At 39.2% G+C, this 17,736-nt stretch overlaps 2 protein-coding genes and 1 long non-coding RNA gene across 3 annotated transcripts; 2 read left to right on the forward strand and 1 right to left on the reverse strand.

Annotated features, from left to right (window-relative positions):
• The first annotated feature begins 700 nt into the window (after positions 1–700).
• LOC120293987 lies at positions 701–1,693 on the forward strand. Its single transcript, XM_039313826.1, has 2 exons — positions 701–973; positions 1,133–1,693. The coding sequence occupies exons 1-2, from the start codon at positions 701–703 to the stop codon at positions 1,691–1,693; spliced, it is 834 nt and encodes a 277-aa protein (XP_039169760.1).
• Positions 1,694–3,825: 2,132 nt separating this feature from the next.
• On the forward strand, positions 3,826–8,003 carry LOC120286227 (G-type lectin S-receptor-like serine/threonine-protein kinase At1g61370). Its single transcript, XM_039313827.1, is given in 10 exon segments — positions 3,826–4,152; positions 5,025–5,456; positions 5,510–6,266; positions 6,342–6,455; positions 6,615–6,754; positions 6,827–6,897; positions 6,899–7,035; positions 7,134–7,371; positions 7,537–7,624; positions 7,743–8,003. Coding segments are annotated over 10 exon segments (2,565 nt in total).
• A 6,428-nt stretch (positions 8,004–14,431) lies between these two features.
• Positions 14,432–15,044, reverse strand: LOC108960444. Its single transcript, XR_001988248.2, has 3 exons — positions 15,035–15,044; positions 14,753–14,865; positions 14,432–14,493 (listed from the first exon to the last, which is right to left on the reverse strand). It is a non-coding gene; the product is annotated as an uncharacterized LOC108960444 (long non-coding RNA).
• Positions 15,045–17,736: the final 2,692 nt, after the last annotated feature.

The raw sequence follows: 17,736 nt of genomic DNA on the forward strand, positions 1-17,736 counted from the left end.
CATTTCTGCTTCTTTGCTGCTTTGATCAGCATCAACAAAGGGTATCAAAGCATCGAATGATCTTGAGGGACCTGAAGTGAAGCAAGTATTGTAGTGCCAAGAGGTTAGAGGGTGATGGAGACAGGTTCAAGTGGTTTTTCTATGATGGCTTCTCCAGTATTTACTGGAGAGAATTATCAAGCATGGGCTGTTAAAATGAAAGCATTTATGGAGGGTCATGATCTGCTTTGATCAGCATCAACAGTGGTATCAGAGCATCGAATGATCTTGAGGGATTGTGAAGTGAAGCAAGTATTGTAGTGCAAAGAGGTTAGAGGGTGATGGAGACAGGTTCAAGTGGATTTTCTATGATGGCTTCTTCAGTATTTACTGGAGAGAATTATCAAGCATGGGCTGTTAAAATGAAAGCATTTCTGGAGGGTCATGATCTGTGGGAAGCTATGGAGGATGATTATGAAGTTGCTCCACTTCCAAATAATCCGACCATGAATCAAATCAAGCTTCATAAAGAGAGAACCACAAGGAAAGCCAAGGCAAAATCTTGCCTCGTATGCCTGTCTCGCCTACCATCTTCACTAGAATTATGAAGAGTGACTCTGGGAAGGTCATATGGGATTTCTTGAAGGAAGAATATGAAGGAGATGAGAAGATAAGAGGTATGAAGGTGCTGAATCTCTTGAGAGAATTTGAGAGACAGCAGATGAAGGAATCTGAGTCAGTGAAGGAATACTCAGATAGGCTAGTGGGAATAGCTGATATTAGAGTTTTGGGAACTGACTTGAGGGATGATAGGCTTGTTCAGAAGATCCTAGTGTCTCTTCCAGAAAAATTTGAAGCTACTATAGCTTCTCTGGAAAACACAAGGGACTTGGCTGATATAAAACTTGCAGAGTTGTTGAATGCTTTGCGCACAGGAGCACGAGTAAGACTAATGAGGAGAAAAGATCATGTTGAGGGGGCATTGCAAGCCAAAGTAAAGCAAAATGATGGAGGCAAAGGGAAGAAATGGATTCAGTTTAACGGAAATGTTGCTGATTCGAAATTTTTACCAAAAGAAGGAAATGCTGGTGGATCTAGCAAATGGAAAAATAATAAAAAGCCATGTCAAGATCGTGGTGGAACCAACCATCAGTCCTTTAGATGCTGGAAAAGGCTAGATGCGAGGTGCAGAAGATGCCACAAGTTGGGTCATATGGAAGCTATTTGCAAAGGGAAAGCCTATCAGCAAACAGGAGAAGCACAAGTGGTAGTGAGTGAAGTTGATGAAGAGCACTTATTTGTTGCTTCAGCTGGTGAATATTCAGTCGAAAATAGTACATGGCTGATAGATAGTGGTTGTACTAATAACATGACTAGCAACTTAGAGCTATTCAAGAGCAAAAACAAAACAGTAAAGTCCAAAGTCAGAATTGGCAATGGACAGCATATTGAAGTTCAAGGTAAAGGTGTAGTTGCTGTTAAAGGAAACCAGGGGGTGAAGTTAATCAGGGATGTCCTTTTTGTGCCAAACATTGACCAGAATCTGTTAAGTGTTGGTCAGTTAGTGGAGAAGGGCTATATAGTAAAGTTTGAAGGAAGGGAATGTCTCATTAAAGATACTGATAGCAATGAAGTCTTGAGAGTTCAAATGAGGGATAAAAGTTTTGTGTTCAAGCCAAATGAGATGCAGCAAATGGCTTTGAAGTGTACATAAGAGAATATAGAGCTGTGGCACAAAAGATTGGGGCATGTTCATAGGAGGAGTATGCTGGTTATGCAGAGAAATGGCCTGGTAGATGATTTACCAAGCTTGAAGGAAGAGCTTCCACAATAAAGAACCTGCCTTCTTGGCAAACAAACCAAATTTCCCTTGAAAGGAGGAGTCTCGAAGACATATCAAAAGCTGGAATTAGTTCACACCGATGTGTGTGGACCTATGTCCGAACCTTCTTTAAATGGAAGCAGTATTTTATTACTTTTACCGATGATCTGACTAGAATGAGCCGGATCTATTTTCTGCAAGCTAAGACTGAAGTAGCTGATGTATTTATGAAGTTTAAAGCATTAGTTGAAAATCAAAGTGGGATGAGAATCAAAGCTCTCGTGTCGACAATGGATCTGAGTATACAGCTAACAAATTCAAACTGATTTGTGAGCAAGCTGGAATTGTACAGCAATTTACAGCCCCTTACTCACCTCAACAGAATGGGGTTAGTGAGAGGAAAAATAGAAGCATTATGGAGATGGCCAGATGTTTGATGCAGAAAAGAATTTGCCTAAAAGTTTTTGGGCTGAGGCAGCCAACACCGCTGTATTTCTTTTAAATAGATTACCTACAAAAGCTTTAGAGAAACTAACACCTCTCGAGGGTCTGGCAAGACACTAAACCTTCCGTGAAAAATTTGAAGGTTTTTGGAAGTTTGTGTTATACTCATATTCCCGAGGTCAAAAGGGATAAGCTTGATAAAAAGGCTGAGATTGGAATTTTTGTTGGATATAGCTCTCAATCAAAGGCTTACAGAATTTTCTATCCAAAGACAAGGAAGATTACGTGAGCAGAGATGTTATGTTCTTAGAGGAAGATGAATGGAATTGGTTAAATGGAAGGAACACTGAATTGAAGCACTTTGAAAGACAACCTGAAACTTATGTGGAGACTAATGAAATTACAGGGAAAATGGAAGAAAATATAGATGATGAACCTGTAAGAGGCACAAGGTCACTTGCTGAGATCTATGAAAGGAGTAATGTGGCGGCTCGAACCATCAAATTTTGCTGAAGCCAAGGAAGATCGAAGTGGTTTGCAGCAATGCAGAGGAGATGACAATGATTCAAAAAATCAGACTTGGGAATTGGTAGACATGCCATTAAATAAGAATGTAATTGGAGTTAAGTGGGTCTTTAGGACAAAACTCAATCCCGATGGCTCGTTAACAAGTATAAAGCAAGTCTGGTTGTGAAAGGCTATGCTCGGTATGGGGAGTAGACTATTCTGAAACTTTTGCTCCGAGTTGCAAGGCTGGACACAAAGAAGACTCCCGTTAGCTGTTGCAGCCGAGAAGGGTTGGACTATTTTTTAGCTTGATGTCAAGTCTACATTTCTAAATAGTGAGCTTGAAGAGGAAATCTTTATTGAACAACCTGAAGGGTTCTGTGTTAAAGGGCAAGAAGAGAGTGTATACAAATTGCACAAAGCTTTATATGGATCAAGCAAGCTCCAAGAGCCTGGTATGGAAAAATTGATCGATATCTATTGGATTTAGGTTTTAAAAGGAGCTTGAGTGAGTTCACTCTTTATATTAAGAAAGTGAATCATAGTGTGGTAGTTCTGTCTCTATATGTGGATGATCTTTTGGTAACAGAAATGATGTTCAGCTGATAGAAAATGTTAAGTAAGGCTTATTTGCTGGTTTTGAGATGGCGACTTAGGAAAATGGCTTACTTCTTAGGTCTGGAAATCAAGCAAAGTCCTTATGAAATCTTCATTTGTCGAGGAAGTACTTAAAGGAAATTTTGAAGAAGTTTCGATGGAAGAATGTTGAAGTGTCAAGACACCTATGGCAACAAAAGAGAAGTTGCGTAAGAGTGATGGAACCGAAGCCGTGGATGTCTCGATGTACGTAAGTCTAATTGGTTGTCTCATGTACCTCACAAAGCAACTGACCAGACATTCTATTTGCTGTAAGTGTTCTATCCAGATTTATGAGTGATCCAAGTCAGCTTCATTTGATTGCAGCTAAAAGGATTTTAAGGTTTTTGAAAGGAACCATGTTTTTTGGAGTGAAGTTTCGAAGGAGTTAGGAATTCAATCTACAAGGTTATTCTGATAGTGATTGGGCTGGCTCAATGGATGATATGAAGAGTACATCTGGGTACTGTTTCAGTTTAGGACCAGCTTGTTTCACTTGGTGTTCTAAAAAGCAAGAAATTGTAGCTCAATCTACTGCAGAAGCAGAGTTTATAGCTGCTACTGCAGCTGCAAATCAAGCCTTATGGCTGAAGAAGATAATGAAAGATCTTTGGCTGAACTCCAATGAATGTATCAAGATCAATGTGGATAACCAAGCAGCAATTGCAATATCTCAGAACCCAGTTTTTCATGGCAAAACTAAGCATTTCAAGGTCAAGTTCTTCTTTCTACGTGAGGTGCAACAAAATGGTGAGGTCATGCTGGTTTATTGCAGATCTGAAGATCAACTTGCTGATATGTTCACTAAACCACTTCAAGCTGGAAGATTTGAAGCATTGAGAAAGAAAATTGGAGTATGCAGCAGCTACTGATCCAAGGAGGAGTTTGTTGGATTTTTGATGTCTCAGTGCTGCTGTTTTTAGACTAAAGCTTCTCTGTTCTGTTTTATATTGTTTTAGTTTATTTTCTTACTTAGTCAATTATGTTATGCAGTTGTTGTTGTGTTATTTAGGAAGTTAAGAACTTGTTCGGGTGCAGTTACAAGCTGAACGTGTGTGTGTGCAATTATTTTTTTTCTTTTTGGTTTAAGTCGTGTTTTGTACTTGACTTTTTATAAGAGAACCGTAGAAGGCAGTTTTTATGCTCTGTTCTCTCCGTTTCCTCTGTTTCCTCTGTTTTTCTTCTTTCTTCCTCGATATCTATAGTTCTGGCATTTCTGCTTCTTTGCTGCTTTGATCAGCATCAACAGTTCTCTCGCCAACCCAAATCACACGGCCTTAAGTCATTTGATTGCACCACAGTTGGACTTCGTTCGATGTCTTGGATAACATGTAAGGAATCCGAATTTGTGGACTGAAATGTGTAACTGTGACGCTGAGTGAAATTTGAACAGCGGCGAGGAATAACCCCCCCGTTGAACACTCAATGAAGATGTAGTCTTCTGAAAACCCTCGTGTTTCAGCCCCCTCTGAGCACAAAGGCCTCTTGGCTCACAGGAAATCTCGTTCATCCATCCTTAAATCTGCAGAAAGTGCAGAATCAACCGACCCACCGAACTCACTAGGTTCATTCAGTCATTCTTATCATGCGGCTCATGATTTCTTGGTGCTCTTGCTTGGTCATCTTCTGCCTACAGCAGGCAAGCCATAGGGCCAGCGGTGTAGCTTACAATATTACTCCATCGGAGCCGCTCTTTCCGAACCAAACTCTCGTCTCCTCTGGCAATATATTCGAGCTTGGGTTCTTCACGCCAAGCAGCTCGAAAAATCAGTATATTGGCATATGGTACAAGAACTTGACGCCTTCTAAGATCGTGTGGGTGGCCAATAGGGAACGGCCGCTTGTGTACACGGATTGGTCTGCAAAATTAACGATAGGCAGTGATTGGAATTTGAAGCTCATGGATGGACAAGAAAATATAGTTTGGTTTACCGATGTCTCTAGTCGGTCCAATTATACGTTCGCGGTGATATTAGATAGTGGGAATTTTGTTCTGCAAGATGGAAATTATGGCAAAATATGGGGAAGCTTCGAGGATCCGACAGACACTCTTCTTCCAACAATGGAGGTAGGATTAAATGTCAGGACTGGAGTGAAAAAGTCTTTAATTTCCTGGAGAAGCGACAGTCATCCATTCCCTGGAAGTTTCTCGACTGGAATGACATCCGGGACGCCGCCTCAACCTTTCACTTGAATGGTTCGACTCCTTACTGGAGAGGTGGGCAATGGGACAAATCGAAATTTATTGGCATACCAAACATGGACCAATCATACAAGACTGGCTTCACTGTCCAGCAGGATACTCAGCAGGGAACCACTTACTATTCGATAAATAGATACGATATCTTTCTATATATGTTCATTTCTCCCAGAGGATCTCTCACGATAATGCGCTGGGATGATGGAGCTAAGGCATGGTTGATGGATTGGGCAGCACCGAACAATACTTGTGAGATTTATGGAACTTGTGGTCCATTTGGAGTTTGTAACTCATTGAATTCGCCTATTTGCAGATGCATAGATGGGTTTGTGCCAAAGTCAAATGAAGAATGGAACGGTGGAAACTGGATCAGAGGATGTGTAAGAGAGATGGAATTGAATTGCCAGAAAAACACAAGCACATCGATTTCTACAAATGTAAAGAAAGATGCATTTTGGCAAATGAGCCAGATGAAACTACCCGACTCTGGGGACTATGTATCAGACGTTGAAGATGAAGAAGGATGTGAAAGATGGTGCCGGAGCAATTGTTCTTGCTTGGCTTATTCTTACGTCAGCACCATTGGGTGTATGGTTTGGAGTAAAGACCTCATTGATCTTGAGGAATTTCCCACAGCTGGGGAAGATCTATTTGTTCGAGTCGCACATATAAAAGCAGGTTAGAAATTGTTTCATTAAGATGAGTTTGAGTCAACACCAATCATCTTTTACATAACTCTCTTTCCCATTTCAGGAGGATCGCGACACAGAGCAGTTATCATCAGCCTGAGTACTATTGCAGGGATTATGTCCTTTGCTTTTGCAGTATTTGTTTTTGTTCTTTGCAAATGGAGAGCTAACAAAACAGGTACTATTGAAAAGCTATATCAGTGTTATCAGAGGATTGTGCACGCTATGAAAAAAGTAAGCTAATTCTTCCTCAATGATAAACACAGGAAACTTGAACAAAATTCGAAGGCTCCTTGATTCAGTAGATACACTGGAAAAATCGACTGAGCTGACAGAGGAAATGCATGGCAAGAGCAGTTGAAGCAAGATGATTCGCCGGAATTGACCCTTTATAGTTTTGATAGCATACTACTTGCTACAAACAAGTTCAGCACGACAAGTAAACTTGGGCAAGGAGCGTTTGGCTCTGTTTATAAGGTAAGACCATTCTGCATGACATTGTTAATGAAAATATTTCAAGGTCTAAAAGTTATGTGAATTGCGAAACAGGGGAAGCTGAAAGATGGGAAAGAGGTAGCTGTGAAAAGACTTTCCAGTACCTCAGCCCAAGGCGTTGAAGAGTAAGAATGAGATCATCCTTATATCGAAACTCCAGCATCGAAATCTTGTTAAACTCGTGGGTTACTGCATTGAAGGAGAAGAAAAGATTTTGTTATATGAGTACTTGTCGAATAAAAGCTTGGACACCTTTCTTTTTGGTTGGTCTTTTTTATCTCGGTATAACTATTTTTCTATAATGTATTTTATGCCATAGCATTAAAACTTGAAAACTATTCCTGTCTGTCATGGTTGTTAAATTCAAGAAAGAAGGCAGAACTTGACTGGGGCAAACGATTTCAAATAATTCAGGGGATTGCAAGGGGGCTGCTCTACCTCCATCGAGATTCTTGCCTTAGGGTCATACATCGAGACTTGAAAGTACGCAACATTCTCTTGGATGAAAAGATGAACCCGAAAATTTCAGATTTTGGGCTAGCACGAATGTTTGAGGGCACTCAAGTTTTGGTGAACACTCAAAAAATTGTTGGAACACGGTAAGCTCTCTAGGCCTATTTGAATTATCAATTCATTGAGTCAATCTCTTCAAGTAGACAAAAATGATTGATTTACCACAACGAACATCTCTGTTCATGCATGTTTTATCTCCATTGTCTACTAATACAATCAAAGAGTACATAACATGTTTAACTTAACTGCAGTGGTAATATGTCTCCTGAGTACGCCATGGGTGGAATATTTTCTGAGAGGTCCGATGTCTATAGCTTCGGAGTGTTGCTACTGGAGATAGTAAGCGGCAAAAAGAACACGTCCCTGTATGACCAGGGACATCTAAATCTCCTTTCCTACGTAAGTCCCAAATTCCAAACTTTATCAATATCGTAAGTTTGCTGCAATATTATGACAGTGTCCTCCCTTACAAGCATGGCAATTGTGGAGTGATGGCAAAGCATTGGACCTAACGGATGTAGCAATGGCTGTTAGCTCTCCATTGGAGGTAACAAGATGCATCCATGTTGGGCTTCTCTATGTTCAGGACCATGCCACGGATAGACCAAACATGTCCAATGTGGTTTTGATGTTAAGTGGCGAGTCAGATCTTCCTCAGCCGAGGCAGCCTATGTTCACTTTCCAAGCTGAAATGCCAAATCGTTCTATTCCATCATAGCAAGAAAGCATCCGGTCTGTTAACACGATCACTAATACAATGGTCGAAGGAAGATGACGACCATTTATATTCATTTTTATTTTCCCTTTTTTGGAGATGACTTTGTTGTTACTTTTTAAGATTTTAGTGTTAATTCAATTCAAGGATGGCTTTAGTCCACTCTGAACAAAGGGTCGAATGGGCTGATCCACTTTATACGTGGATTTTAGGCTGCAAAGTAGGGGTTTAAATTGTGTACTTTTTTGACAGAACATAATCGAAGCAGCAATTTGTTCTAATTTACAGTAGGCAGAACTGTTGTTATAATTAAGGAGAACTACCAAGTAATTGCCATCACTCTCATCACCAGTTGCATTTTGAAGATTCGATTTCCTGGGTTTTTGGAGAAAGATATCATTACCAAAGATAGACTAAAGTCCCCCCAAGAGAAGCATGAGCATTGGCACAGGACAAAGTATTTCCAGCTTCAGTATGATCCCCAGATATGAATTCCCTTCTTTAGCTTTGATAAGAAGTCATCTATGCCTGCAGCAATTAAATGTCAGCTAGTGATCAATTCATTGACTGAACAGTTCGATTCGGAAAAGCTTCGCATGAAAATGGAAGGCTAATGTCAGCTAGTGATCAAAATTGGAGCTATGTGATCCTTAAACTGAAGAGCTAAAGAGTTCCCGGTTTGCTTGGAACCCATATAATATCTAGCTTCATTGAACATTAAACTTGTGGGGAAAATTACCTTATTAATCCTAAACCTACTGTAGGAATGAATTCCTAAATTTTTATAATTTTGCAAATTTAGTCCCTATGCAAAATTTCAATGTAGTCATTCTGGACAATTTTTATTGAAAATCACTGGCAACGGCGATGACTAGATTATTACGTTAGTGATTTTTAGCAAAAATTAGCCGGAAAGACAACGTATTTTTCACAAAGGTTAAATTGGCAAAATTGAAAAGTTTTAGACAGAATCGACAATTGTGTAACAGATTTAGGATTAATTGGACTATTTCCGCAAAACTTGTGTTATTGCATTGACAAAACATTTGGCCAACAAGTTTCATCCCAAGCCGCTTTGACCCCTTCATGGCATGCTTCGTGAGCAAATCGCACAACTCGTGCCACAGCCTATGCTTGGTCTCTTCCCCTTAATCGAGAAAACTGATCGTCATTCAGCACCGACGCCAGCCTCTCCGCCGCCTCTTGCCACAGCTTCGAATTAACCAAGAACTCAATGAAATCCTCAATGTGGGTGGGGTCAAACTTCAAGTACCTCCTGTAAACTAGTCTCGATGGGCATGCCCCTCTGGCTGACGAACACGAGGTAGGGCTCCCAGATACGGTCGTGCTGCGTGACGGGGAGCGCGCAGAGCGCCCGGTCGAAGGTCCGCCGGGTGCGGGTGACCAGCTTCTGCACCGTGAGGGTCTGGAGGTACATGATCAAAATCCGGGGCATCTTGTGCATCGTCACCAGGGCACGCTCGAACGTGTTGTCCAGGGTCTCGTACTGGGAGTGGGTGATGGGGAGGCTCCGGACGATCTCGAGGCGCTCCCGGAGGTAGGCGTGCCAGAGCTTGTAGCTGCCGGGGAGGGTTTGAGGGCGCGCTCGTAGATGACGAAGCGCTTCTTGAAAGGGGAATCGGCCCGGGCGATGAGGTAGCGCCACCACAGCTTGAGGCTGAAGGGGTTGCGCAGGAGTTCCTCCTCGTAGAGCAGGTCGTCCTGCGACGGGTATAGCTCCTTGGGTATCGACATCGCCGGAACCCGGAAAAACCCAGAAAAACCCTCGAGCGCCCGGAGAGGGAGGAGGCGGAAAGCGACAATCTTGCGCGCGGCGACGGTGCCTGGAGAGAGAATTCGATCGAACTTCCGGAGTCCGGCGAGAGGGGTAGCGAGGGAGGTCGGTCGTCGCTCTTTCTCTCGCCGGGAAATCAACGGCGGCGGCGCGCCATGAGCGGGAGGAGGCCGCGGCGGGGGAAAAGCCCTAGTCTTTCTGGCAAGGAGGATGGTGAATTTGGGGATCTTCGCAGCAATGGCGTCTATCTCTCTGTGATCTCGCAGAGGTCGAATTGCGGGAGGAAGAAGAGGGATTTGGTGTTTTGCTCTCAGTATTCTTCAGCGCAATTACTTCTGAGTTCATTATCTTCCTATAAATCCGTGAACATGTGACGAATTATGGGTGAACATGGCCCTAATGGGCGAGAATTACCCATTAAAAGACCGATTGCAAAAAATTGAAACTAACACCTTCTTATTGGTTGGACCACCGGTTTAGCCTCGTTTTCGAGTAAGTCCATAAACTAGTCTTATTCCCTACAAAGCTTATTTGGCCTTATAATCGGGTTAAATTGCAAGCCATTAAACTTGATTCATAATTAAAAACTATAAGGCAAAATGAACAAATACTACTCGCTAACTAAAAACTTAATCTCTTCGAAAGTCGTGGTATGTTCCTCTTAAGTTTCCCGATACTAGATATATGCGAAGAACATTGATCGCTTGATTCATTTTTTTTAACATCAATTTAATTTATTTAATTATACTCTTAAAACAAGCTATTGGCTTTTATGGACACGTTCTCTCCTTCCTCTCCCTTTGTTCATTTTATTTTGATTGAGGAAGCAAATAAATGGATTATTAGAATGAAAAGAAGAAGAAGAAGAAGAAGAAGTAGGGGTTAATTCTATTACATACCCAAAAGATAAAATTAGTCAATAATTTTTTATAATTACAAATGCATATGTACATATATATTTGGTTGAAAAATTAAAAATTAATGAAGTGATTGAGATGGAATTTCTTTTTAAACATATTATATATATATATATATATATATATATATATATATATATATATATATATACATTACTCGGTCTAGTGGGTAAGTGGGCAATTTCACGCCAAGAACCGGATCGACTCCCATGGGAATTGTTGGTTCTGGTCCTATCCAAACTAGTTCCGGCTAGTTCAAGTAGTTCTCGATTCTTTTACACACTCTTAGCTTTTAAAGACATGTTTGATAACCGGTCAATTTTTAACTATTTCTATAAAAAAATAAGAATATAAATCAATTTGGTAAAGTAAACTAATTTTTCTATTCCCGGAATAGATCGTGGTAAAGGAATAAATTTGAAACATGATTCAAAACTAGAAAAAATGTTATTTTTTTTTATTCTTGAGAACAATTCTACAATCAATTCATTTTCTTTTTTATTCTTTTCTTCTTCCTCCTTTAATTGGTTGCCGGTCTCAGCAATGGTTTGGTGACCTCATTGAAGCCTCACTGACCCTTGGCACCAGCCATTGCCGAGGGGCAACCAACTATAGGAAGAAGAAGAAAAATAGGAAAAAAGATAAGCAAAATGAAAAATCTCAAAAAAATAAAATAAAAGATATTTTACTTCATACAAAAAATTGAGGGTAAGACTAAATGCATTTATATTTTTTTCTATTTCAGGAATAAAAATTTTGTGCATTTATCAAACACGTTTAAATTCTCAAAATTTGTTCAATAATAGCATCCGAAAAAACTATTTGTGACCAGAAATTGTTTTCAAAAATAGCATGGTTATCAGACGTATCATAAGACCCGTTTGGTCAAAGAAAAAATACTTTTAGAAAATTATATTTCAACTTTTCAGTATTTGGGTGATCGAAAATAAATAAAAACGTTTTCCATTAATTAAAAACAACAACCTTAGATTGGGAGAAATTGAAGGAAAATCACTTTTCCAAGGCTCCTTGTGTCACGACTCGAACTCTAGGCACATGCACATCCCTCAATGGTCGATGAAAATTTGCAACATCCTAGGAATTGTTGTTGATTCATTCATTATTTTGCGCATGCAGAAACATAAAACAATCTCCATACAACATAACGGTAGGATAGAAATGTAGGATAATATTTTCACAAACCACAGCTATAATACAGTAGTACTTATATACAAAGTGAAGCTATTCGGCTACCTACGCGCTAAGCTTCCATTTACAAGTTTGCTATTACACTATCATACTTCTTGACCTCTGTAGGGTGAACTGTCACCCATCATCCAGCCTTGACGGAAGACTCGTCACCACATGAGAGAAGATAGTGAGAAACCTACACTTCCCTTCTTGTAGACCCCTGTACACAACCTGGAATTCCTCAATCTAGGGACCTGAAAATTTTAACCCACTAAGGGGTGAGATCACATCTTAGAGAGTTAATCCCCTAAATCCAAAGTAGGAGAATGGTACACTCTACATGCAATATAATCACGTTTCTCACAACTCTTTTCATACCAGTCTTTCCTTGCATGTTAGTGCCGATCAAATCATACATACAGTATCGAGTTTTCACATCATATGAATACCGTAACACGAGTATGTGTAAAGACATAAATATCAACATAAGTATACGGGCCCTCAATTACCCGACTAAACCATTATGGCACGTCCCATACTGCACCACACAGTTCCGTCTTTTAATTAGGTCCCTCCCTTTCACTCATTCATATGTCAGAATTGATTTCAATGCACAGATAACAATCTTCCGGCATAATCGAGTATCGTCTCGCACTATCAAGCACTGCAACTTCTACATTTAGATGGCATTCTATATAGGAGCATCAGCTCAGCCTCCACTGCGACCAGCATCCATTGACGTGGGGCATTCTCGAAGGAGCATCATCTGGCCCCAAAGGCTGGTGACGGAATCTCATGTCATGTATGCATTCACTCAATATCACAATTCTACAATCAATTGCACATTTCATTCATAACATCAGTTGAGCAATTTTCCAGCAAGAAACACTTTGAGAACAATTACAACCGGAATTAGCAGAAACTGTCCACTTGTGCCCTTTCAAGTTTAACACCAGAAACCATCTCAAATGAGTTCGAAAAATTCTCAAACTTGAACATGTGATAAAAGATATGTAAACAAACATTTTTTATGAAGGCACCGAGACCCAGATCCTTATGGATTTGGCCAAGTAATTCACTCAATCCAGCACTAAAATCGGGTCCGTTTCCAGCGGTTCTGGTTTTCGAAATTAGCTTGGTTCGGGGTCTGAAATAGGTCCATTTGGTCTGAAATTAGAGTATGTTCAACTAGAAGATATAACAAACAACTTTTGTGAATAACTTATTTTTAAAATCAAACCCGAAGGGTTAGTAACAACCCATAGAATCCTTACATGTCGCAAATTCCAGTGCAGTTTGAGTTTCTGTTTAAAGACAACGAAGCCAAAATAATTTTCCTTTAAATCCTCAAAAATATTGAGAAAAATATATGTTATAATTGAAGATGTGAAAACATTTCTTCAGAAGGAAATTTCTTCAAAATCGCAACATATATCAGTCTAAAAAAATAGCAAATTGCGCATGTCCAGAAAACAGTTTCAAGAAACAGCCCCTATCTTTGGCTGAATCATCCTATACGGTTCTTATTTTATCCTTTAAACCACAACTAAGCCTTTCTATGGCTAATCTAACATTTCTAACTAACACCCAACCATATGTAATATCATCTACACCTTTCTTACTTGGATGAATCACTAAGGGGGTGTTTGGTTCAGCTTTCCTAAGAGACTTTGAGCCCCCGAAGCCCCTTGGGAAAAATTAAAGAGTGTTTGGTTCGGCTTTTGAATGCTCTTTGGCAAAATGTTTGCCTTTGGAATGCTGATGGGAGGATTAATGAATAATTTCTTATTACTCATTTTACCCTCAAAATTTTATCAAAAATCCAATTTTATCCTATACAAAACAAACCCTAACATTTTTTAGGCTTTTCTTATGCGACGCTCTCTCACGCAACACTCTTCCTCATCGCTCTTTCTCCCTGCAACTCGACGGCTTTCTTCTCCATCTCTCTCTCTCTCCCTGCAACTCGTCGACAGCGGTCCTTCTCGGTTTTGGATCCCTGTAAACTCTCGTTACCTCGATGGAGCTCTCTTCCTCTTCTTCAACCTGCTTCGGTTTCTCTTCACTCCACTTCGCTCGCTGCTCCCTCCAGCCAAGTACTCTCCTGTCCTTCCACTTCCCTTTTGGAGGCACTTCACTCTCTCTCTCTCTCTCTCTCATGCTCTCTCTTATGTTCTGTTGAGGGTATTGCTCGATTTCGTTGATGCTAGAATTCGTTCTCGAACGAGGCAAGATTTGGGGTTCCAGGGCTCTGATGATGGGTTTTGAGTCCTGTGTTTGATCATGGTTTGAATTTATCTTCTTGGGTACTCAAGAAAGACTGTAGATGGTTGAGGTCAATGTGAGATGAGGGCACCTGTAATCGCTAAGAAAAGAAAATGGTCGCAGTTGTTCTATGTTTTTTTTTTTTTTTTTTTTGCTTTCTTGTATGAGGATTTGAGACGAAGGGGAGTCTCGAATAGGTCGATTCGTGCCAAATTACTACAAATAGTAGCTCTTCTGAGGATCTTGTTAATGGCGGAGTGTTTCTTGGAGATGATTGTTTCTTGAGGTAAGCTAGCTGAGCCTTTGTCAATGTCATTACAAGAGCCTGCTCCAAAGTGGTAAAGATTCATAAGTTCGCTTCTTAGAACAAGAGGCAAAAACAAACGCACTCGGATCTGATTTGAAGGTGGAGAAAGAAAATCATTGAAAAGTGAAGAACTATGTTAGAGTGTATGATTATTCTGATGCAAGCTCTGTCTATCCCCGATTAGTTGAATCACGAAATTCAAGATGCGGCATACAAGCAAAATTAGTCTTTGAGACAGTAAACAACAGGAGACAAATTCGGTAAAATCACCACTTACCTGCAAAGCTGCTTTTTGTGGAGGAGATGACCTCATATAGGCTATTACAAGCCTACACATCATCATATCTAGTGGTATCTTGACATCATGGTGAGAAACCAGCCAAGGAAGACCTAATGAACATTATGGGAATTCAAAGATCAAATAAATATTAATCTGCAACCCTTGCTAGGTTTTGATTAAGGATAAAATTAGCAAACTAATAAGGCCAAGTTGCCAATTACAAATTGATTGCTATTCTTCTATATGTTATTCTTTGTTTAAATGGCTCTATAGACTTACACAAAGCCCGGGCAGCCATTGGTCTCCTTACGTAATTCTTGTTCAACAATCTCTTCACAAAATCAATTGCCTTAGGGGATCGAGAAGGCCATGGGTCTTCATCAAAACTTGGCTCTTCCTCACGAATCGCCCGGAATATTTCAGATTGATTTTGCCCCTAAAAGGGTGGATAACCACATAGTAACATATAGGCAATGACACCAATACTCCACATGTTTGCTTCAATTCCGTAGAATGCATGTAGAACATCAGGAGCTACAGTAAATTCGCTTCCCACAAAATCCTTCAACTTGACATTGCTTTGACTGCACTTTGCACATTCTTAGATCAAGAATGGGAACCTTTCAAGTTTATGCCTTTCTTTTTTCATGCATAACCGGCACTTATGGCTTTTGAAATTGATTGTTCTATTGTTGTAATAATTTGACATCACTTTTCTTATATCCTGTTCGCTTGCTACATTAATTGTACTTATTGTTCCTTGTGATTTGGTCACTCCAGTGTCCTGCATGCCCAACTTTTATGTTTTTTTTTTTTTTTTTGCTCTTCTGCACTTTACTATTGAAGCAGTTGCAAGCATGAGAGTGATTATAGGTTGGTCTTAACTTTTTCGAGGTTCTTCATTGTGGTTATCGATGCCTTATATATAAACTATTGTTTGGAAGATAAAGTAGAATAAACTTTTGCATACCGTGGGGTCTTCATAGTTGTCTTTGTGATAATATATCGAATGACCAATGGACAAACAAAGGGGTTACTTAGATGGTGAATCTATGTTGCGCGATTCTAGTTATTAAGAAATACTCATCATTGCCAAGGTGGCATGAGTTTACCTTCTTAATGATGAGCCATGTTCATCATGTAATCGTCTAATGCGAAGTTTAAGCTTATCTTTGCCCAATGATGGATAAGTTTAGTTTGCACATTCACTATTATTTTAGGTTTTGGATGACCTAATATAATGAAGGATTTTTTTATGCAAGTACAATCTTTTTGCGTGTCCTTATTTTTTCTCAATGTTAGTTTTCTTTTCTTTAAGTGAATATCTTCTAGTTTTTTAATAAGAGAGGGCCTGAGTGGTTGATCTTGTTTGTTTGTCTCTTAAATTTGTTCATGTCACTTTACTAGTAGGATGAGTTCATCAAAGGAAAATGCATTTTGGAGCTCGGAAGATGTAGAAATCTTTTGTAATTTGTGTATCGAACAAATTGAAAAAAACAATCGTCCTGCAAACAATAAAAGAGATGGATAAACAGTCATAATTAGTAAGTTTGAGGAGCTAACGGATAAAAAATATGATAAACAAAAAATGAAGAGTAAGTGGGATAACCTCGAGGAAGAATGGAAAAGATGGAGGTCATTACTTTACAAGGAAACTGGATTAGGATATGATTCAAGGAAGAAAACCATTGATGCGAGTGATGAATGGTTGGAGCGTAAAATTCAGGTTTTCCTCCATTCTTTTTTATTTTTTTTTATTTTTTATATTTCATGTTAAGCTCACCTTTAATGATACAACTTATGCATATGCTTCATTATAACAGGCCAATCCAAAGTTTAACACTTTTAGGATGAAATGCATACATCCTGATCTTGAAGTAAAGTTATATATGATATTTAGAGATACACTTGCTACTAGAGGAATCACATGGAATCCTAGACAAGGTTTATGTGTTGATAATGATGTGGAGATCACACAACCTGGTATCGATGATGTTGTAGGGTCTACTGATGAAAACTTTGAGGATCACATGGATGAATCAACTGGAACTCAAACTTGTAAGAGAGCTACATAGACTTCAAAGATGCAAGCTCGAGGAAAGAAAGATAAGAAATTGAGCACAAGAGAGGAGCTCGGATCACAAATTAACAGGTTGCTTACAGTTGTTGAGAGTAGGAGTACTACCACCGCTGCATCCAATGCAACTAGTTTAGTCAATCCTTATGAGGACCTCATAGAGATATTGGATTCCATACCTGAGATTATGGAAGACGAAGATTTGTACTTTTTTTTTTTTTCAATTTCTCATTTAAAGGAAAAAGATATAAAATAGGCAAGTTTTCATGAGCTTAAAGGATAATGCAAAGAAAGTAAAGTATCTCAAATATAAGATGAGAAAAGAATCAAGTCTTCGTAGATAGGAGGATGTTAGCATTTTATTGTTTTCATGTTTGAAACTTAGTCATTCCACTTTGTTTCCATCTATGGATCTTTATTTGCAGCATTTGTGAACCTAATTTCAATTAATGTTTTATGTTAGAATTGTTTTCATTTGGTGTTCTCTTAATGTGATAGTTTGCATATATGCGATGGTTAATATATTGTTTATGTTTATATTTTGTTACTTGAAACAGTTATGGATGATTTATGCGATGGTTAATACATTGTTTCTTTTTATAATTTGTTACTTGAAGCAGTCATGGATGATTCACATACAAGGACAAATCATGAGTAAGAGGAAAATGAATTATGGGATCTTATCTCAGTCACTGAAGCTACAATTCTTTATCAAGCAACCAACCTTTGCAAACAACCTTGCATTACCTCAACATATACAGGTTATGTATGGTTAAAAGAGTTGATTGGCGAAGATGGTGCTACAATATGTTTAGAATGCATAATATTGTATTTGACAATTTAACGCATGATTTAGTAACACGTTATGGTCTTCAAAGATCTAGGAATACTGATATTAGAGAAA

Source organism: Eucalyptus grandis, chromosome 5 (genome assembly GCF_016545825.1).
Source record: "Eucalyptus grandis isolate ANBG69807.140 chromosome 5, ASM1654582v1, whole genome shotgun sequence".
Taxonomy (NCBI): Eukaryota; Viridiplantae; Streptophyta; class Magnoliopsida; order Myrtales; family Myrtaceae; genus Eucalyptus; species Eucalyptus grandis.

Coding starts and splice junctions, on each gene's coding strand:
- LOC120293987 (XM_039313826.1), top strand. CDS start 701: ATGAAGGAATCTGAGTCAGTGAAGGAATACTCAGATAGGCTAGTGGGA. Junction 974..1,132: donor AGGGGGCATTGCAAGCCAAA/GTAAAGCAAAAT, acceptor ACCAACCATCAG/TCCTTTAGATGCTGGAAAAG.